At 37.9% G+C, this 24,325-nt stretch overlaps 1 protein-coding gene across 1 annotated transcript in view; it reads right to left on the bottom strand.

The window, feature by feature from the left end:
* Positions 1-5,176: 5,176 nt before the first annotated feature.
* Positions 5,177-24,325, bottom strand: part of LOC138349845 (serine-rich adhesin for platelets-like) — a 33,520-nt gene continuing 14,371 nt past the window's right edge. Inside the window, exon 5 of the mRNA XM_069323045.1 lies at positions 5,177-11,190. Within this exon, the coding sequence (XP_069179146.1) occupies positions 9,991-11,190 (1,200 nt within the window). The 3' untranslated portion in view covers positions 5,177-9,990. The remainder of the gene's footprint in view (positions 11,191-24,325) is intronic.

Raw genomic sequence — 24,325 nt, 5'->3', positions numbered from 1 at the left:
CGGTCAGGAAAGAAATTTGTTGGGGAGAGCCAAAAGACAGAGGGGAGTGCTGAGAAGTTAATAATTGTGAAGCACACAGGTTTAGTTTGGGTGTTGGAAATACAAGCAACTTCCTGGGAGTAAAAATTCTATAGTTCTTGTATCACTCTACAAAACCAGGCATAATAAACATTAAAAGTATTCATATAATTATTTGTTAAGGTTCCTACAAAACATAGTTTCACAATAGTTTTATTGGTTTGTATCGGCCATACAATATCAATATATACACACAGTAGGTCAATAATGTCAAGGAATTAACAAGTTCTGCCAATCCCTGTCATACATTTGACAGCCAAGTAGCATACATAACCAGCAATATTCTTCAAGTAATCCTCCTATGCTTTGCTTCAATGTGTATTTACAATATTCAATCCATATATGAACCTGAATAACTAATGACCAGATGCTGCTTCTAATACTGTACATTCTTCATTGCAAACCTCCTACTAAACACACCTACTGTGTAATGTTGAATCTTAAGGTATACAGATGGGAAATGATTCACAACAATGGTGTACCTGCTCTGTACATGGCTGCATCAGTAATGGATTGTCTTCTCTAGGGGTACAAACTTAAACAATTAACATTATCACAACTGTTAACATATGGATGGTGTGTGTGTGTGTGTGTGTGTGTGTGTGTGTGTGTGTGTGTGTGTGTGTGTGTGTGTGTGTGTGTGTGTGTGTGTGTGTGTGGTGTGTGTGGTGTGTGTGGTGGGTGTGTGTGTGTGGTGGGTGTGTGTGTGTGGTGGGTGTGTGTGTGTGGTGGGTGTGTGTGTGTGGTGGGTGTGTGTGTGTGTGGTGTGTGTGTGTGTGTGTGTGTGTGTGTGTGTGTGTGTGTGTGTGTGTGTGTGTGTGTGTGTGTGTGTGTGTGTGTGTGTGTGTGTGTGTGTGTGTGTGTGTGTGTGTGTGTGTGTGTGTGTGTGTGTGTGTGTGTGTGTGTGTGTGTGTGTGTGTGTGTGTGTGTGTGTGTGTGTGTGTGTGTGTGTGTGTGTGTGTGTGTGTGTGTGTGTGTGTGTGTGTGTGTGTGTGTGTGTGTGTGTGTGTGTGTGTGTGTGTGTGTGTGTGTGTGTGTGTGTGTGTGTGTGTGTGTGTGTGTGTGTGTGTGTGTGTGTGTGTGTGTGTGTGTGTGTGTGTGTGTGTGTGTGTGTGTGTGTGTGTGTGTGTGTGTGTGTGTGTGTGTGTGTGTGTGTGTGTGTGTGTGTGTGTGTGTGTGTGTGTGTGTGTGTGTGTGTGTGTGTGTAATTACCTAAGTGTAATTACCTAAGTGTAGTTACAGGATGAGAGCTACGCTCGTGGTGTCCCGTCTTCCCAGCACTCTGTCATATAACGCTTTGAAACTACTGACGGTCTTGGCCTCCACCACCTTCTCACTTAACTTGTTCCAACCGTCTACCACTCTATTTGCGAAGGTGAATTTTCTTATATTTCTTCGGCATCTGTGTTTAGCTAGTTTAAATCTATGGCCTCTTGTTCTTGAAGTTCCAGGTCTCAGGAAGTCTTCCCTGTCGATTTTATCAATTCCTGTTACTATTTTGTACGTAGTGATCATATCACCTCTTTTTCTTCTGTCTTCTAGTTTTGGCATATTTAATGCTTCTAACCTCTCCTCGTAGCTCTTGCCCTTCAGTTCTGGGAGCCACTTAGTAGCATGTCTTTGCACCTTTTCCAGTTTGTTGATGTGCTTCTTAAGATATGGGCACCACACAACAGCTGCATATTCTAGCTTTGGCCTAACAAAAGTCATGAACAACTTCTTTAGTATATCGCCATCCATGTATTTAAATGCAATTCTGAAGTTAGAAAGCATTGCATAGGCTCCTTGCACAATATTCTTAATGTGGTCCTCAGGTGATAGTTTTCTATCTAGAACCACTCCTAGATCTCTTTCTTTATCAGAATTCTTTAAAGATTTCTCACATAATATATAGGTTGTGTGGGGTCTATGTTCTCCTATTCCACATTCCATAACATGACATTTATTAACATTAAATTCCATTTGCCAAGTGGTGCTCCATATACTTATTTTGTCCAGGTCTTCTTGAAGGGCATGACAATCATCTAAATTTCTTATCCTTCCTATTATCTTAGCATCATCAGCAAACATGTTCATATAATTCTGTATACCAACTGGTAGATCATTTATGTACACAATAAACATCACTGGTGCAAGAACTGAACCCTGTGGTACTCCACTTGTGACATTTCTCCATTCCGATACATTGCCTCTGATTACTGCCCTCATTTTTCTATCAGTCAGAAAATTTTTCATCCATGATAGAAGCTTACCTGTCACCCCTCCAATATTTTCCAGTTTCCAGAACAACCTCTTATGTGGAACTCTGTCGAAAGCCTTTTTTAGGTCCAGATAGATGCAGTCAACCCAGCCATCTCTTTCCTGTAATATCTCTGTGGCCCGATCATAGAAACTGAGTAAATTCGATACACAGGATCTTCCTGATCGAAAACCATACTGTCTGTCTGATATTATATCATTTCTCTCCAGGTGTTCTACCCATTTAGTTTTGATTAGCTTTTCCAATACTTTCACTATTACACTTGTCAATGATACAGGTCTATAATTGAGGGGGTCTTCCCTGCTGCCACTTTTGTAGATTGGAACTATGTTAGCCTGTTTCCACACGTCTGCTACGATTCCTGTACACAGGGATGCCTGAAAGATCAGGTGAAGTGGAATGCTGAGCTCAGATGCACATTCTCTCAGAACCCATGGTGAAACGCCATCTGGGCCAGCTGCTTTGTTCCTCCCGAGCTCCTTTAGCATATTTTCCACTTCATCTCTAGACACCTCTATCCGCTCTATGTTGTTCTCTGGAATTCTTATTGTGTCTGGTTCTCTGATGATTTCATTTTGTACAAACACACTTTGGAACTTTTCATTTAATGTTTCACACATTTCCTTTTCATTTTCCGTGAATCTGTTTCCCATTTTCAACCTCTGGATATTATCCTTTACCTGCAATTTGTTGTTTATGAATTTGTAGAATAGGCCCGGTTCTGTTTTACATTTATCTGCTATCCCTTTTTCAAAATTTCTTTCTGCCTCTCTCCTTACTGCTGTATAATTGTTTCTCGCATCTTTGTATCGCTGGTATGTTTGGGGGTTTGGCCTCTTCCTATACTGATTCCATTTTTGTGTCTTTTGGTCTCTTGCCCTCTCACAATTTCTGTCGAACCAATCCTGTTTTCTGGTCCTGCATCTCTGTTTTGGTATGAATGTTTGTGTGCCTTCCTCGTATAGTTTTAAAAATTTGGCATACATTTCATTTACTTCCCTGCCTAGCAACAATTCTGTCCAATTACACTCATTAAAAAAATTTCGAAGTTCCCCATAGTTGCCTCTCTTTAAATCGAGTTTATCAACTGTTTCAATGTCCCCATTTTCTTCTAGATGATATCTTAAAGCATATTTAATGTCTAACAGGACGTGATCACTCTTTCCCAAGGGAGGAAGGTACTGGATGTCAAAAATCTCTTCTTCTTTCCTGGTGAATACTAGATCCAGTACTGACGGTATATCTCCTTCCCTCATTCTTGTGGCTTGCTTTATGTGTTGATACAAGAATGTCTCCAGAATGAGGTTCACAAATCTGCATGTCCAAAAGTCCTCCGTTCTTGCTTCATAGGCCTCCCAGTCTATTGCTCTAAAGTTGAAGTCCCCCAGTATCAACAGTCGTGATTTATCTTTATCTGCTTGTACAATAATATCTCTCATGACCATTATGAGGCCCTCACGTTTGTCATCCAGTTCTTCCTTTGTCCACGTGTTGCTTGCTGGTGGGCTGTAGGCATTTACAATTATCAGGTTATCATCCTGATTCCAGACCTGCAATGCCATTATGTCAATATCTCGAGGGTTTTCAAATATTAACTCTTTTACCTTCAGGTGTTTTTTCACCAGTACAGCCACTCCTCCTCCCTTCCTAGTTTTCCTGTCACGTCTCCAAACTGAGTAGCCTCTTGGGAATATGACTTCATTTATTATATTTCCTTCAAGTTTCGTTTCTGATAATGCAACAATATCTGGGACCCTAAGCTGGATTATATCTTGCAACTCCAAAGTTTTTGACCTCACTCCATCTATGTTGGTATATACAATTTTCAGGAACATGTTCCCTTTTCCTTTGCTCTTTACTCCCCCTTCCACTACTGATCTTGTTGCTTTGTTTTTATGTACCATTTCACAAGCTTTCCAGTCCCTGTCACTTTGTAAAAAAAAGAATTTCTGTCTTCTTCATTTCTATCCCCATTTAGCCGTTTTGCCTCAATTAAGTTCATTTTCAGCTTTTCTCTGTCTTCCTTGGAGAGGTCTTGTCTTATTGACCAAGATTTGCCAACCTCATCACTCTGCAGTTTCCTGGCAGAGTGATCATCTTAGCACTTCCATCATGTTTTTCACTCCATTAAAGGTCACCCTTAAGGGGCGGTTCTTTTCTTTCTCATATTTTCCTATTCTTCTAAAATCACTGACATTTTCCTTTGAGCCTTCTCCTAAACCTACTATTTTCTCTATGATTTTCATCTCTTCTGCCGCTCGGTCCACCCTAGATGAAATTTCCTTCTCTAAACATCCAAAAATGATTATGGACTTAGTTCTATCTGCAGTGTTTTGTACCAGTTTACTGTTGGTAACCAGTTCTTTCCTAATTGCTTGCCTAATTTCTGCTTCTTGTTGGTCATTTCTGGTTTTGACTTCCGAACACACTTCTTTGATAGTCTCTTTCTCTTTTACAACTTCAGCATATGTCGCTTTTATTTCTTCTTTATACTTTTCTAGTTCTTTATTCACCTCCTCTATGTGAGTTGTCAGTGAAGTTTCCAGTTGGAGATCCTTACCTAACTCTATGTTAGCTCTTAGGCTTGCTTGGAGTTGTTCACCATATGAGTCTATCTTCTTGTTTATTTCTTCAAAGTCACCACACTTCACTTTCCATGCCTCATTTTCTTTCACTAGTTCCTTGATTTGCTCCTCCTGATTTGTTACCTTGTCTGTTAATGCAGTAATAATCTTACCTTGTTGAAGCATACTCCCTTTTAGAGTGCAAAGCTCACTCCAAAGAGCTCCATTGTCCTCTTCTAATTTAAGCACTTTTTCTTCATACTTCTTTTGCATGTCGTGTGTGTGGTGTGTGTGTGTGGTGTGTGTGTGTGTGTGTGTGTGTGTGTGTGTGTGTGTGTGTGTGTGTGTGTGTGTGTGTGTGTGTGTGTGTGTGAGTGTGTGGTTGTGTGTGTGTGTGGTTGTGTGGTTGTGTGATTGTGTGAGTGATTGTGTGTGGTTGTGTGATTGTGTGTGTGGTTGGGTGATTGTGTGTGGTTGGGTGATTGTGTGTGTGGTTGGGTGATTGTGTGTGGTTGGGTGATTGTGTGTGTGGTTGGGTGATTGTGTGTGTGGTTGGGTGATTGTGTGTGTGGTTGGGTGATTGTGTGTGTGGGGGTGTGGTGGTTGTGTGTGTGTGATAGATATAAAAACCTTTTTATATATACTGTGTGTGTGTGTGTGTGTGTGTGTGTGTGTGTGTGTGTGTGTGTGTGTGTGTGTGTGTGTGTGTGTGTGTGTGTGTGTGTGTGTGTGTGTGTGTGTATATATATATATACTGTATATATATATATGTCGTACCTAGTAGCCAGAACGCACTTCTCAGCCTACTATGCAAGGCCCGATTTGCCTAATAAGCCAAGTTTTCTTGAATTAATATATTTTCTCTAATTTTTTTCTTATGAAATGATAAAGCTACCCATTTCATTATGTATGAGGTAAATTTTTTTTTATTGGAGTTAAAATTAACGTAGATATGTGACCGAACCTAACCAACCATACCTAACCTAACCTAACCTATCTTTATAGGTTAGGTTAGGTTAGGTAGCTGAAAAAGTTAGGTTAGGTTAGGTTAGGTAGGTTAGGTAGTCGAAAAACAATTAATTCATGAAAACTTGGCTTATTAGGCAAATTGGGCCTTGCATAGTAGGCCGAGAAGTGCGTTCTGGCTACTAGGTACGACATATATATATATATGTCGTACCTAGTAGCCAGAACTCACTTCTCAGCCTACTATGCAAGGCCCAATTTGCCTAATAAGCCAAGTTTTCCTGAATTAATATATTTTCTATAATTTTTTTCTTATGAAATGATAAAGCTGCCCTTTTCACTATGTATGAGGTCATTTTTTTTTATTGGAGTTAAAATTAACGTAGATATATGACTGAACCTAACCAACCCTACCTAACCTAACCTAACCTATCTTTATAGGTAAGGTTAGGTTAGGTAGCCAAAAAAAAGCTAGGTTAGGTTAGGTAGGTTAGGTAGACGAAAAAACATTAATTCATGAAAACTTGGCTTATTAGGCAAATCGGGCCTTGCATAGTAGGCTGACAAGTGCGTTCTGGCTACTAGGTACGATATATATATATATATATATACATATATATATATATATATATATATATATACACACACACACACACACACACATACACATACACACACACACACACACACACACACACACACACACACACACACACACACACACACACACACACACACACACTGTATATGTCGTACCTAGTAGCCAGAACACACTTCTCAGCCTACTATGCAAGGCCCGATTTGCCTAATAGGCTGAGTGATTTTCTTTATTTTTAATAAATTGTTTCCAATTAGTTTATTTGAATTATTATTATGATAGTATATTAAGACCATAATTTATTGACTTAGTTGTGTTAGTTTAGGTTAAGTTAAGATAGGTTAGTTTAGGTTAGGTAGGATTGGTTAGGTTCGGTCATATATCTTCGTTAATTTTAACTAAAATTTAAACAAATTAGCTTTTACATAATGAAATGGACCGATTTACCATTTCATAAGAAAAAATTAGAAAAAAATTTAAATTCAGGAAAACTTGGCTTATTATGCAAATAGGGCTTTGCATAGTAGGCCAAGTACGACATTCTGGCTACTAGGTACAACATACATATATACATATATTTATATAAATATGTATGCATGTGCGCTCTATCCAACATGCACTTACTGAACAGAATCAAGGTTTTGTGTAATTGTAAAGGGTCTTAAACTGCCGGTGACAAATACACCGGCAACATCTGCTCCTAAACAATTGTCAGGTAGACTCCTGGGCATGTCGTGGTTCCTAGTGTAATGTGTATGGGGTAAAGCTCTTTGGTCATTACTACTGATAAACCATATAAAGCTCCTCAGACTAATGGATTACTGATAACATTTTCTCGCATATGCAAGACTATCCACTTTTTTACATTTTTCTTTGGCTCAAAATCTAAATATCATTGGCATAAAGATAATGTAATGTAATGTGATGTCCAAGCTTGAGCAGCTACTTACATTAGACATGACTGCCAGTGGCCATCGACTCTACCAAGGTCACAGCTATTTAAGATGTATCACACGTAGGAACCAGCCACCACTAGTTTTCACCAATCTATCAGCTGAAAATATTCCTCCACCTGTGGATGTAGGTGATCACTGGCTTTACCTAACTTTAAAGATGTAAATACTTCATCTCATTGCACTGATATGCAAATTTGAAAACAATTTTGATACAACTTCCCAAGCTTCTCTAGGATGTTTTATAGCAAATGTTCAAGATCCATATTGTTATATAGAAAATAATTAAAAAGTCTACATGCAGGACAAGAGTGATGTTGCATTATGGTGAAGGAGAAGTGTTGAAGTCTTAAGTCTTGCACTTGCTCTCTCCAGTCATCTGCACAGTTTTAACAGCCACAAAAAAATATATTCCTACCATAATGAAACTATCATCCTTTTTAAAAACACTGTTTCTGGTTTAGAACAATGAGAGGGCAAAGCTCGGTAAATGTTTCATCTTGTCAATAAGAGACTGAACTCATAAGGAATATGGCTTTTACTTACAATAAAGCAAGCATCTTAAAGTGTGGCTCTAACACCAACACATGCACTACTAATACCCCATGATTTGTGAAAATTTAATTTGCCCAGTGTATTTTAATCAATTTTTTCAACCAGCTTCAAAGTATTCCACAAGACACTTCCATAATGCATCTTGAACTAATATGTCAAGACTGTTTTAAATATTGAAAGCATGATGACCAAACCCCACCAAAAGATGAGGAGACGAGGACATTTCAGTCCGTCCTGGACCGTTATCGTGTTGTCTCAATCCAGGACAGACTAAAACGTCGTCTCCTCATCTTCTGACATCATGTTTGGTCATCATATCTTCGGCCACATTACTGTGACTCATCATCTACTAAAGGCACATTGTTAAACTACATCCTTCCCACATCTTGATGTCAGATGTACAATACACTAATTATCTGAAAGTGCTATATAGCACTATATTTCAAGTGTAGAGCTCATTCTCAATAAATAATATAGTATTGAATTAGTTGTTCTTGACTACCTATTACTTTTACAACCTAGAAAAAAAATCATGCCATCTTTAAATATCAGAGCTTCTGAGTATACAATTCTGTAAATAGTTTTTCATTAAGACGTAAATTTCTAAAATACAGTAAAATGAAAAATTGTGAAACACGTTTATATGGAGACTGTATATTCAACCTCGGTCACTGATGGCCATTCTCATGTGTTTATGGTTTGGTCCAGTGTGGCTTCTGTAGATTATATAGACAGTGAGACTGTCCAACAGTGGAATCAGAAACATTAATATTACTATAATATTCAAGCCCCCTCTAAAAAAAAAAAAAAATCAGTACTGTCCGAGGCTACCCTGGAAGAGGTGCTATTGGTGAGGTTACCAGTGGCACCTTGTCAAGACATTAATTTGGCAAGATAATGATGAATACTCACCAAGACTTGAACAAATGCATTGTGTGTGCAGTCTCTTAACAACCATACCAATAGCACCTCAAACACAAGGAGAGATATTAAGAGTTAACTTTCTTCTATATGACACTTTAATAAAACTAATTATTTTACATATAAAAACATTGCCATATTTCTCATGTCAATATAACTTTGCTTAATTTATCTTATTCAAGAATTGTGGCGTTAATGTCTTATCCTGGAGATGTGATATGTCACAGTGATATTTTAGTAATGCAGAATATATATTCATAATAATAAATTTCATGTAAATGTTAATGTTTACATTTACAACAATCTTATAAAGTGTCAAGCTAAACCTTGGTTATTCTCCAAGAGAGCAGACCTTAGTGTGGCAAGAGCAATCTACAGGAAGAGACTGCTTGGGAAGTTGTAACATTATGAAATTGCACAACATATCCTACAAAACACTATATAAAATAATTACCAAACCAGTATTTACAACAGATCATCTCCACCCAAGAAAACTAACGTAGTATGTCATCTGTATAATATCATTCCGACGATCACGCACACTGAAAAATGCACGACTGTATCGGCAATGGTTGCTTAATTCATCAAAAGCACTTTGGCATAGCTGTGAGCTCAGGTACCCGACTAAAACGTCAAGTGCCTTAGTGAGTAAAGACCTTCAGCACAATATGACCCATATATGAGGCATGGAATGAATATACTCCTATCACAATATGAGTACATGGGCAAAAGTAGAATAGAATGTATAATACATAGCAAATAAGTTAAGGAAAAATGCCCATTCCTAAAATATTCCCATCATTAAAAAAGTTTATAAGAACAATAAAAAGGGGTCAAAATGCCCAGTTGTGACCAACTATATTACAAGGCATTGTATCTCAAGCTCAGGGGCTCAACTGGGACCAGTCATTAAGATGTTAAAATGTAAAAAAATAAAATACCAACTCAGTAGTTCATTTGAAACTATAAATAACCAAGTCAGGACCTATCAATAAATTGTATATCATATTTCATCATCATCATATTTTGCAATCAACATACCCACTATGTTATTAACATACTGAAAATCATTTGTCACAGACCATTCTTTTTTTCTCATAACTGGGCACTTTCTGCAATGCGTGCTAAAATCTGGTGAACACGTGAATTCAGATCTGCATCACACTGCCTTGCTGGAGAGCCACCTTCACTCATTGATAATGATGGCTGGGATCTTCCTAACTGAGACTGTGACTTCTCCATGTCAGAATTTCCTTTAGTGCACCTACCACTTATATTATCTTGTTGAAAAGCTGTTGTAGATTTTAGACTGGTAGTCATATTTCTTCCACTTTTTGGCAATTCTGAGTGGGAACTTGAAGTTTCTTGAACCATAGAGAGCACAGAAGGGCGGTCAATGCACTTAAATCGTACAGCACCATTCATGACACGTAGCTTACTTCTCATCTTTCCAACAGCCTCAAAACCCGGAGTTTCATCTTCCAGGGAATCGGCCATCCACTGCTGTGTACCGCTTTCTGTGTTAACACACTCTAGTGCCTTTTCATTTTTGGTATTACCAAGGTTAACTTTTTTGCTCTTGAAAGAGGGTCCATGACCAAGCCGAATGGGAACCTTGGATGGGTTTAACCACTTAGGCGAGATGCTAGTAACAGGTGGCAGTCGCTTGTCAGGACTCATTGTCTGAGTTGGAGTCCACATGCGAGCAGCAGGAGGAAGATATTGAATATTCTGGGATGATATTGGATTCCATTCAAAGGCTACTTCTACATGCATCAATTTATTGCCATCATCGAGACTTTCATCATCCATGTTGATACTGTCGTAGAAACCACTACCAGACCCAAGGGATGATGATGGGGATGATGAATTAGACCCACCCCTTAGGTTAGACAATTTAAGCTCAGAGGAGTTACTACTGCTTTCATTTCCAAATTTAAGAACCCTTTTCCCTCCCCCACATGGCAATTTTGAATCATTTACATATTTATTGGATACATCAATTAAATCTTGATTATAAATATCACTGGCACTCATCTTCTTTTGGACAGCCCTCTTAACATTGTTAGAAATATTTCTAGATTTCTGCTCCTCTAATGCACTGAACATCTTGGAAGTAGTAGGCACACGAGAGGTTGGTGGGGAGGAACTTCGTAGGTCGGACACAGTCAATGGGGAACTTGAGACGTCAAAGCCCGAGCTGAGGGAGGAGAGCCGCTGACTGTAATCTTCTGAACTATTCACTGGGCTTGACTTGCTGATAATGCTTTGGTCACGGCAGCGTGTCGGGGAATCCTGCAAAATGCAGCAGCCATGAGCTAAATAAGTTACATTTTATCCATATACTGTATAAAATAATGATTTATAAAAATTAAATATAATTAATAACAAACCCAATAAAAGTTGATATCATAACTTACACTGCAGTCTCATAACACTAACTGCTGTATTAAAGATCTACAAAAGATGCAAAATAAAGTTTACTGAATTTTTTCCAATCATGAATTGAAGCTAAACTTTATCGATTATTAATAAATCAAATATGCCTTATTTGAGTATTTGTGTACAGTATAATTACTACTGTGAATACCAGTCAACTGTGAAAAGGCACTTGCAAATCTACACAAGCAAACTAATGTCATGTCAACACCTGTGCAGGGTAGTGTGATGTGTAACACAAATGTCAAACATTTAAGTGGTGAGCCAATTTAAGATACAAGTTAATTTTATCACTGCATGAATTCTTTAATGATGAACAAGGACAGAGTTCAGCAGGCACCCAAGTAACCTCAAACTGATAATTGCTGTAACTACAACTGGCCGCATTACGCAAGATGAAAGTTTGTTCCTATTGCATACAGTACTGAGGACATGACAATTTTGTGGATTACTGTCAATCCAAAGCTCAAAATATTATTTTGTAGTTAAATGCAAATCAAAGAAATATAGATAGATAGAGTCAAGATTTCTGAGCACATCCATCATGTCTGACCAAAAATCAGAATATAGTAAAGCTCTTAAAAGAGGCAATCTACTGATTAATGATTTTTCAACTTCATATAAGCAGTTTCTGAAATCCTGAACTTTATTATGGTACAGCCAAACAATACACATTTCATATTCTGTAGTGCACAGTAAAGAGTGCTGTGTAAACAGTGCTGTATAAACAGGGCTGTATAAACAGGGCTGTATAAACAGGGCTGTATAAACAGTTCTGTATAAACAGGACTGTGTAAACAATGCTGTATAAACAGGGCTTTATAAACAGGACTGTAAAAAGAGTGCTGTATAAACAGGACTGTATAAAGTGCTGTATAAACAGGGCTGTATAAACAGTACTGTGTACATGCCATCATTAAACTGGGCAAGCATGCCTGGCTCTTGAGCATACACACTTAACATTCTCACACATGCTAGCACCAAAAAATGCCAGAAAAAGAGACAACTGGATAATATTTGGAGCTGGAGTACAGTACTGTGGCTGGAGTTGGGATTTTCTACATGAGACTATCACAAAATCCTCCCCTCAGGGCTGCCATTATGAACATTACTAGTGCCCAGCCCTGTATGTAGTTATGCAAGTGGTCAGAAAATAAGCAGCAAAACTGCAAAAACCAATCACTATGCAATGTAATAAGTAAATCAAATATTTTAGTCTTTCAAGAAAATACCATTATAATTTAAATTGAGTAGCAAAGTGGATTAAATAAAAAGATTTTACATATATTCAGGCTGGGCAATTTACTATCTTGAGGGGGGAGGATGCAAGCATTAAGTGCCAAAAACTAATGCTATTTTAAGAATAAATATTGTAACAAAACAGGTTAAGGGCTGAAAAGCTCCCACACCATCTGTTTAATTTTCCTCGGATGTCTACAACCAGGTACCTATTCACTGCTGGGTGAACTAAGGGTACAGTTAAAGATTGGTGCCCGGTCAATCCTCCCCAGCCAGGAAAGCTTATGCATTTGGCTGATATGGTGATGCAAAATGAGAAGTTTTACCCTTTGATATAAAGTACCGGTACTGAGAAATACGAATACTGTATTTACAATACCAAACTACCATACAAGCAATTCATTTAATTATTATTGGTCAGTTCTTTAAGACAAATTAAAGGTGATATTGTTGGGTCTGTCAGTCAAAAATTTTAATAAAATTATACAATGGCTAAAAATTTACAAAAATAATAATTATCCTCAAATTTAATAATAAATAATAACATAACACCTTAGTTTTGTTATCAAAATTTTGTTTAACTGCAAAAGAATTTATTTGAAGATTTGTTCCACATTTTTAAAAGAAAATATTTAACATTCTTGTCTGTCTTTAAAATAAAAATACGAAGGCTCATCCACAGTTATACATGAGCTACAAGTTGCAAGCAGCGTCTACACCAGTGGCCACACCACCGCAAACACCCACACTTTGGATTACATTTCAACTTTCCTTGCATTATGAACTCCTGCGGGCAGGAACTGTCTTCTTGTAAAAGACACCTAGGAGTAAAGAGCTACTTCACTGTGTTTTCCCTACCGCCATCTTGTATTTCCCCCAAACTCAAACTCTATACAACAATCGACAAATGCACTGAAAAATTTGCTGCTTATACAGTATATTAATTTACTGGGCACAATGCCAAACTTGACTAGAACATTAAAGTATATTCAAAGGAAAATTTTAATTTACAAAATATTAATGTACAAGTTAAAATGCATTTACTTCCTAAATAGAGACGGTAGTTAATACGCATTCATCTGTTTTGTCGAAATATTTCAACGTGCTCTGACAATCCAGTAATTATACCACTTATGAACATCATATGTTTGGTGAAGCACTGCATACAGAATACTTCAGAGTTTCCCATCCATGTGCTCATGGGCACATATTGACCATCATCAATACTGCTCCTCGTATTCATCAACACTTTGAGGATTAAAGTGGTCTCCCAAAATTCTACACTAAAAATGTAATGACCAAAGGCATTCACATAAGCTGCAAACAAAAATTAAATGCACTGCTGGGGAATGTCGATCAAATATAAACAGATTTATTCATGCATTTAAGGTGCTGAACTTCCTGTGCATATAACAAATTTACCATGCAAATCTGGAATAATATTTTGAGAGATTTGTAAATAAACTCCAATGATTCTAGACCTCTACCGTGTCAAAAACATTTGTCATATAAACATGATACACAACTGTTAATACTGTAAGTATCAAGGTACTGTACGTACTGCATTTCATGTAAATTCTTTGAAAGCATATTTTAAAGCAAGGTTTAAATACTGTATCATGTTCATCATATATGTGCTCAAATCAATACATCTGATGCCTTGTTATCCATAGGAGTTCCCTCTCCCTGAGGGTTGAGCCTTGTGTTTGCTTCTTGTATTAAAAAGCCCCTTGAAGGAGTGCTCAAAATATTTGATGAAACCTGTACAAGCCAGTATTACCGTCCCATAAGTAATGCTGCTTGCATCAAGAAGCAAGAATATAAAGAAAGAATGCAGACTGCTCAGAATGAATTAACCAACTGGTTCAAATGTATTCTGCCAAATGAGTACGTATCTTACTTGGTTTGTGAGAGCGATGTCCGGGCCTGTGAATGAGCAATTCATAAACACATCATTCCAGGTTTTACAGTATGAGTGGGCATTGTTATTCCCTTGCTGGGAGTTGTCTGATAAATAACTTCTCTGACAAAGCATGGCAAATGACTCCATACATACCATGCCAACAAGACCCTAAGTTTTATCCCTATATGGTAGAAGACTACTTATTTGTCTCTCATCATCTGGCCAGAAGACAGGCTTCACAAGCCACATTCATATATTGTCCCTGTTGTCCGAACACCCCCCCCCCCTTTCCCCACACACCCATAAAAGGAGGTATTGCAAGGAGTGCAGGTGCCTGCAGATCCATACAAAAACTTACTGTATGTGTAAAAGCAGAACAGTTAACAGGAAAATGCAAAGGGACAATTCAATGAGGAATATCGGTGCATAAGAGAATTTACTGGTAGGACAATATGGAGGAGAAAATGTGGTATTTTGAGAAAGGGAGTGGACAAGTAAGTAAGCAATTATCAAAAGAAGGCACCAAACCGGGAAGGCTATGTAGCACCAACAAATGTGCGGAATAATCAGAGGGCGCTAAATATCACCAAGGATGCCAATAAGCGAACAAAAACGCATAAGGCAGGGAATGGACAAAATGAGTGTGCACATAATAGAGCATACTCAATATGAGGCGCACATAAGAGACAACCATGTAAGATGACTTATCTCTAGTCTTACATTATAGCCTTCAACACCAAATTTGTCACTACAATAGAAGAGCGGCCAATATATGAACTGCCTTTAGAAATTTGAACAGAATTTTTCAGAATTTTGTGTACAATTTGTCTGATCATTTCTGGAATATGTAGCACCAGCATGGAGTCCTTATTGTGTTAAACACAAAACTAAGTTGAAGAAAGTTCAGAGGATACCACAGACTAGTCTGAGAGCTGAGAAGTAAGAGTTAGAGGGAAAGAATACAGATGGTTAGCCTCACATCACTAGTCAGAAGAAACAGGAGACATGATTATCACATATGAAATATTCAGAAAAATAGACAGGGCAGACAAGGGGATTTTTAGCATGGTTTAGCATGAACAAGGAAACAAGGGACATGATACATACAAGATGTAAGTTAACAGACCATATGAAGGCTCTAGCACACAGCTGGCTCCATAGTGAGAGATAAGTGTGAGAGAGATCAGCAAGGCCAACTGATTCATTTTATAAAGTTTAAGACCATGCACAGATTTAATAAAATACTAAAATAAGATTTGGTGCAAAATTGGAGACAAAATTTCTAGGCTGAGAAAAGCCATTATCAAATTAAAGAAATACCTTGGAAATAATCAATGGTACCTTTACCCTCAAGGAAGAGAGAGTAGTCATTCAACTGTATATGCGCCCCCACCTGGATTATTGCATCCAGGGATGGAGACCTCATCTCTAGAAAGACATAGCTGCTGTGGAGCAGGTGCAACACCAGGCAACAAAAATTATACCAAAACTTAGTCATCTCTCATATCAGGAACGGTTGAGGGCTACTGGGCTTGCGACACTGCAGACAAGGCATCACACGGCAGATCTAATAGAAACCTTCAAAATACTAAACAATTTGGATGATGTCAATCTGGACACTTTCTTCAAAAGGTCAGATGTAGCACGAACAAGGAGCAACGGGTTCAAGCTCAATAAACCACAAGTTATGACAGAAAACAGGTGATGCTTTTTCACCCATAGGGTTGTAAACCCGTGGAACTGCCTACACGTCGAAGCCATAAACACCAAAACTCTGCTGGATTTTAAAATACAGATAGAAAAGATCCTCCGGACAAATGAGGGACTTTTGACAAGCCACCAGCTTCCTGTCCTCATCGAAGCCACTAGTATTAGTGGCCCTCAGGTAAATTCAGGTAAAAACCATTTAAGATCCTACGCATGAAACAATATGCCAGAACCAATCTAATGCATCCTCCCATAGTCAATTGTTGGCACCATTGTCACATTTTAAAATCAGAGCTCTTCCACATGTTTTCTTTGGCTCTTTGGCAGGACCAAAGAGCCAAAGCTCAACCCCCGCAAGCACAACTAGGTAAGTACACCTAAATATCTTTTTGAGATAATTGAGATTTAACAAGTCTTTATTCTGTCAAAAAGTCCCCACAAATACCTCATTACAACAGAGTTATTTCCTTTACAGCTGTAAAATGCAAATTCAAATGTTCCATTGTATGAAGAAATTTCTACTGATTAGTTTATATAATCTCTGTTTTGCTAAAAAATAAAGTCTTCATCAATAATTGTTTCCAATTCCTTGTACCCCCTTTGTACACTCGCCATAATTAAAATTAACTTACAGTGTACTTACTAATCCTGTATTAATCCTTACTTAATAATCTTACATTAATTCTCATTAATATGGGACAATACAGTACTAAAGAATAATCTTCTGATGCAGGAATACTATTTTGCCATGTCTATATTCTTTCCAAACATGGCAATTATTTGATTACTGGACAATCTCAAAGTCAGAAATGACTTTTATAATTTTCATCAGCAATGCATGGAAAAATATAACCAGTTCTCCAAGTCTAAAAAGGACTAGAGTAGGAGCATTATATGAAAGAGAAAACCATGACTCCACATTAAAAATACAGAAAATTCTCCATCAACAGAAAATTACCATAAAATAACTAGGTAAGATTCTCTGAACACCAATTGGCCAGACCAAGAGGTTTACATCAAGAAGTTAACATAAAGAGGCCTATACCAAGAGGTTTACAACACAAGGGTTCATTCTACAATCAATGTACGGAAAAACCATAAACTATGTTGGTTTATTAAAATTCCATACGAAGCTCTACATTGAAAATCACGGAAGAGATCCATAAATCATTAATGTTGAACTATATGTCCCAAACATCGGTAATTGTATACTCAACACTTAGGATTTTAGACATTAATACTAGCTGACTGTTGATTCGGTATGTGCATCCCATATAAATTCTAATGATAAACACCAATATTTTGCCTGAATAGCTATAAATTCTTTGGTATTGTAAAATACAATATACATTTAGTTTAGCATTGCATAATATACAAATGATGTAACTGGGACTCCTTCCAATTTTTGTTGTTTGAGGGAATATCACAAATTTTCACAATTAACCACTGCACTGCGCAAAGCGCCTTTAGGCGCTCAGAGAGTTGTGCTTTTTGTTTTTTAATTTGGCTATATTTTAATGTTTTTTAATGTTTTCATTACTATTTGTGTTTTGAAATGGAAATAGTTGACTTTGGAAACATTTTGACATTAAATTTACCTGAACATTTGTAAAAATAACAAAAATATGTCCTTGACAATTGCACCAAGACGTTTTTGCCGAAAATAGGTGAGCAGTGCAAGGGTTAAATATCACAATATTTACAGCAACAAGGAATAGCAGGTAATTACACAAGTTTTTTTTTTTTTAAATTACCTAATTGTAGTTACAGGATGAGAGCTATGCTCGTGGTGTCCTGTCTTCCCAGCACTGTCATATAACGCTTTGAAATTACATAACTAACAAAACAGTGCCTTTAGCAAATAGATCCATGCAAAACCATGCTCAACTTAACATCTATCAGCCACATAGATGAGAGAAACGATACATAAAGAGTAGATAAAAGTGCTAAACAATTTCAAAGCCAAAAAGCAGTACTATGTGTATACTGTATTACCAAACAACACCGATGCATGCCGATAGGTAAATGTACAAATTACATCCAACTAAATTATCTCAGTATTGGTATAATTTCTACAGTTGACTTTGATATTTACAAATAACAGATTAAAGAAGAAAAGGCTAAAAAGGATGGCATTAAAACAATCTGACACAAACCTGAAGAAGGAGGCGGGTCTGTTAATGCGACGCTCAGCCACTGTCGAAGGGGAGGAGGAGGAGGACGTGGAAGAGGTGGAGGAGGAAGAGGACATGATGGATGTTGAGGTGGAGGAGGAGGAGGAAGAGGAGTCTACCACACCAGCCCCCTGTGAGAGAAAACAGAACTACCACACCACTACTCAAACGAAGTACTCTTTTTCTAAGTCAAGTAAGTTACTAGTTTTAAAATCCCTACGTTTTTCATGTTGTGTTTTCCACCATGCTCATGAATGGACATACTGTATGCATGAAATTTTTTTAATTCAAAACAAATGACTAAAATGCTTAATCAAATGACCTTTGCCTTTTTTTATCTTAATTTTATATAAAAAAATGTGGCCAATTTTACAATCAAACAAATTATTTGCCTAACTAAAATATAAGTAAATTTGTTTTGTTGGGATTTTGGCTTTGAGCCAGGAACTGGAGCTAGGAACTGGAGCCAATCAGGTTATTTAGTGTCATGTTTTTCCCCAGAACAAACTCTGTCAATCACTTACATACAGGTTCAAAATTACTGCCACGTGAAAAGGGGGAACAATGAAGGACTGGTGCCCAGTCGACCCACCCTGCTCAGGGTTCAAATCCAGATCATTCTCGCTTGCAAAGTGGAAACAGGTGTGCACGCCAACCACTACAACATACGGTTCTGTCACATGTACTCTATGTACTTTTTAGGTCCACAATTATGTACTTTAATCCATTAATTACTTATTTCACATTTTCCTTTAATTAACTATACTGAAATCTAACCAAAGAGCCAATAAATTTAAATTTATAAAATTAAATCTATAAAATAAAAAATAAAGTAAATTTGTAAAATTAGGTAAAAATTGTAAGCAAAATTTATGACTTTCAAAATGAATGTTACACTTGTTGCAACATAGCAAATCATGTGATGTGAATATTGACGAGACTGCTGTCAGATGCTAAGTTTAACTGACCAGGTCATTACGCATCGCTGCATGTTTCCACCAGTCTCTCAGCCTTCTACAAAGTCCAAAGTTCCTTACTGAATACAAATACCCAGGGGCCAGATTCACGAGAGCAGTTACGCAAGCACTTACGAACATTTACATCTTTCCTCAATCTTTAACGGCTTTGGCTACATTTATTAAACAGTTTACAAGCATGAAAACGTCCCATTTAACTGTTGTTATTGTTATAAACAGCCTCCTGGTGCTTCGGGACTCATTAACTGTTTAATAATTGGAAACAGAGCCGCCAAAGATTGAGAAAAGATGTACAGGTTTGTAAGTGCTTGTGTAAGTGCTTTTGTGAATCTGGCCCCAAGACCCTTGGAAGGCCCTAAGTCAAGAATTTGAATTTAGCTTTTTACTTGTAAATAAGCATTCATCAGAACTACTTACTGTAGACACACATGAATTTATTATGGATATTATGGATTTAATCATTATTACCAAATAAAACGAGTTTGTTTGAACATAACCCGACACTATGACTGCCACTCAGTTTGTGCAGTATCCCGCCCTCAACACTCACACTATCTGGCCCACTGCTATGTGAGAGAGGGAAGAGACTAAACAAGTTTGCCCGTTTACATGTTTTATGTCCCAGTTTTCTATTCTAAATTTATGTATAAAAAATCTATGCTTAATTAGAGCCTGATAAAAATAAATTTATGTATAAAAAAAAAAGCACCTTAGAGCTGATCAACTGCTGCTCAGTTTGACCGATATCTGCCAGCATTGACACTGATACTTTGGGTACAGTATTAACAACTGCACAATGAAGCAACAAAGGAATACGTAACATTTACTTAACCAGAAAAGCATTGGAGAGGATGAACGGACATGAACGATTCTGCATACGTTTTGTTGATTTACACAGATGAAATGAACAAAAATTAATAACATGTCATCATGCTACGATAACTATCAGACACCCTTGGATCAGGAATACTGTTAGATCTTTACTTTACTGAATCAGGTAGATAGGTAATGCCTCCTTTTTATATTATTTTTTCAGATCATTGCATTCCCCCCTTGTTCGCAAGTATGCTATTCACTCCCTCTCCACACCTTACATTTAAATCAGAAGCCACAGCAGCCAACATTCACAACATTGGACAAATTGAAAAAAGCACACCACATGAAAACTCCCAAACCCTATCAATCTACAAACTCGCTTCACCTTGGGTGCTGTCACTCAAAACCTGCAAATTCAAAAGCACTCAACACTCAAAAGTGTAGAGTGGTGTCATTACAGCACACAAATCCACCACCTGCTCCCTCTAATACTCAACCCCACCATATAACTCGCCCCTCACACTTACCCCCTTACTCCCAACCTGCTTCACACTTAATACATGTATAATTTTCTTTTAATATTCCTATCACTGAAGAACCATTTCCTTGACATGCAGTTTTCAGTTTAACACTCTTAAGTCCCTAGACACCCCTCCCCTAAATAAGTACATGCAAACTCCATGCAACAAATGACACTCTGTACTCAATGAAGGCACAATACTTCAGTACTTGTGAACACATTAATGAACCAGAGTGATTTGAGTACAAGTTCTTGTAAAGAACAGAGTAGAAGAGGGAGGGGGGGGGGGGGTAGGAGTAGAGGGGTACAGAGAGGGAGGGGGGGGTGGTAGGAGTATAAAAGGGTAGTGGTAGGAGGGGGAGCAAAGGTGGGGGGATGGGGGAGGAGGGGGTTGGGAAAGAGGGAGACAGAAGGGAACAAGTGGGGAGGGACAAAGTGGAGAAAGGGTGGGGAAGAGGGGGGTAAAGGGTAGGGGAGAGGGATAAAAGTGGAAGAATTGGGAGGAAATATATTGTGGGTAGAGAGATGACAGAGAGGAGGTGGACAGGACAAGGTGAAGGGGAGAGGGGAAGGAGGGAGCAGAGGCATCAGGTAAAGAGGAAGAGGGAAGGGAGGAAGCAGAGACATCAGGTGAAGGGGAAGAGGAGAGGGAGGGAACAGAGGCATCAGGGGAAGAGGAAGAGGAGAGGGAGGAAGCAGAGACATCAGGTGTAAGGAAATATACCTAAATGCATTTTCCAGTTATCAAAATAGCTCCACCCACATTATTTATATACTGTACAGATAATTAATATATACAAACAATTTGTGATTTACCTCAAGAATAAAAAAGGCAAAGGTTTTCAATTACATTATTATGTACCAAGCTACACACACACACATTAAAAACTTGTCATAATAGTAAGTTTTAACTCTGGTCCAAGTGGAGTTAGCATCTAGGCATACTGGTATTAAATATTTTGAAGTTATTACTGAATACTGACCAATATATCAGCCAGACATGTAGCACATGACAAACTGCATTCATGTTAAAAGTATTGACAATGAGACATTAAATTAACTAAGTGGCAAGAGACAAGAAACAATTTGTCACATACTTGAGGACAACATGGCCACAAATGCAAGTTGGACTCTTTACCATTGATGAGAAACTCAAAATTAATAGCTTTCCTAAACTAGCTTTAAATCAAATCAATAATGATCATTCTTGCTGCAAATCTTCATACTGTTAAATTCTTTAAAGGAAAGATATTTCAGCAGTTTTACTGAATACATTATTTTGCTTTCAAAGTAATAAGGTGAAATTGAAGCATACAAGACAGAGCTTGAGATGCTGTGAGGACATCTCAAGAGCATCAGCATCAACACTGAAGGAGACACCATACACGTTGCAACAAAGATCTTCACTACTACTCCCTCAATGTAACTCATGAAAGAAATATGAAAGCTTATAAACATGAGACAGCTTAACAGCAATTCTTTGGCACATAAAACCCAGCAATACCTTGTTTAACTCTAACCAAGTGTCAAACTCCAGTAAATGTACTCAGAGTTAGATTAGAACGTGCAGCCTCGTATACTCTACTCCTAGTAATGATCCATTACAAAATTATTACTCACTCTTCCCATAAAACATTGTCATCCATCATGCAATAATATAAGAAGCTACATTATTAAAGCCCACTAATGCCCTGTGATACTCATTCCCTTAGAATTCCATTAAATTGTTGAAATTATACAGATTAAGGGCTGATTTTATATATATAAATATATATATATATATATATACATATAAATATTGGGCTTGATGTAGTGTGCTTGGAGATGTGTAGTCTTATGAGCAACAGAGAGAGATGTGTCTACCTTGTAATTACTTTGCAGTAGTGATTCTGTGGTGCTGAGGAACTATCAACCAGGAGGCCTCTGACCAGACCTCCTGATTGGTAGTCTGGTCAACCACGCTCTTAGACACAGCTGCTTGCAGCCTGATGTATGAATCAGAGCATGGTTGATCAGGTAACCTTTATAAGTGTTTATCAATTGTAGTCGTTACAAAGAATGTAGAGAGATGTGTACTCATCTAAGATGTAAGCAGTGCATGGAGATGTGTAGTCATGTGACAAGTGTGTGGAGATGTAGCAAGTCATAAGATAATCCTTGAAGTATAACCTGTAGAGTAGGAAAAAAGCTGTTTCATGTATTAAAAAAGAAAGGGTAATGATCTTTTCAAAATCAACGATCACAGTGATGTCAACACATGCCAATAATTGCACAATACTGATGTACCGAGTTGTTTAAAGCAATGACTCCTGTCCTACTTCTCTATCATACCTAGTTTTAAACCTATAAATATTGTTTGCTTCCACAAGGTGCTCCTTTAGTTTATTTCATTTCCCCACTACTCATGCTAAAAGAAAACTTTCTAACATCTCAATGACTCATCCTAGCTCCCAGCCATGTCCCCTTATTCTGTTGGTATTCCATGTGAACATTTTGTCTATCCCCACTCTGTCAATACCCCTAAAGTATTTTGTATGGTGCCATCATATCTCCCCACTCCCTCCTTTTTTCTAACATCGTCAGGTTCAGTTCCTTCAGTTGTTCTTCATATCGCATCCCATGCAAACCCAGGGCTAGCCTCATTACAAATTTGTTAACCTTTTCCGGTTCCCTAATGTGTTTCTTTAGGTGGGGGCTCCATGATGGGGCTGCATACTCTAACAATGGTCGCACATAGGCAGTGTAAAGTGCTCCGAATGCCTCCTCACTTAGGTTTCTGAGTGACATTCTAAGTTTTGCTAGCAATGAGTACGCTGCTGTCGTTATCTGATTTATGTGTGCCTCAGGAGTTAAATTTGGTGTTACATCCACTCCCCAGTCCCTTTCTCAAATTGTCACAGGAAGGTAGTTTCCCTTCATTGTGTACTATACTTTTGGTCTCCAGTCACCTAATCCCAGTTCCATAACTTTACACTTGCTCATGTTGAACTCCAGTAGCCATTTCTTTGGACATCTCTGAGGCTTGTTCAAGTCCTCTTAAAGAATTCTACAATCCTCAACTGTCACAACTCATCTCATTAATTTTGTGTCATCCGTGAACATCGCCATATAGGACTTGACTCCTGCAGACATGTTGTTCACTTACGTATATTCGAAATAGAACTGGTCCCAGCACCGATCCTTGAGGTACATACTCCACTCGTTACGGTTTGCCTGTCTGACTTCTTGCCCCCTGACTGTTACTCTCTGGCTCCTGCTTGTTAAGTAATTCTTTACCCAAGCAAGGGCTTTTCTGCTTACTCCCGCCTGCCTCTTAAGTTTTAGTAGCAGTCTCCTGTACGGTACTGTGTCAAAGGCCTTTTGGCAATCCAGGCATATACAGTCTACCCATGCTTCTTCGCTCTGCCTTATTCTTGTTATTTTATCATAGAATTCCAGAAGGTTTGTTAGGCATGATTTCCATCCTCTGAATCCATGTTGGTGTTTGTTTACACACCTAATGTTCTATAGGTGTGTAACCAGTCTTAACCTGATTATTCTTTCAAGTACACTGTACTTTACAGAGGATGCTTGTGTGTGATGCTGGTCTATAGTTAAGTCCCTCTTCCCTATCTCTCTTTTTGAAATTGGTACCACATTTGCCTTCTTCCAGCAA

Source organism: Procambarus clarkii, chromosome 11 (assembly GCF_040958095.1).
Source record: "Procambarus clarkii isolate CNS0578487 chromosome 11, FALCON_Pclarkii_2.0, whole genome shotgun sequence".
Taxonomy (NCBI): Eukaryota; Metazoa; Arthropoda; class Malacostraca; order Decapoda; family Cambaridae; genus Procambarus; species Procambarus clarkii.
The sequence above is the reverse complement of the archived record's forward strand: the minus strand, read 5'-3'. Positions and strand labels throughout refer to the sequence as shown.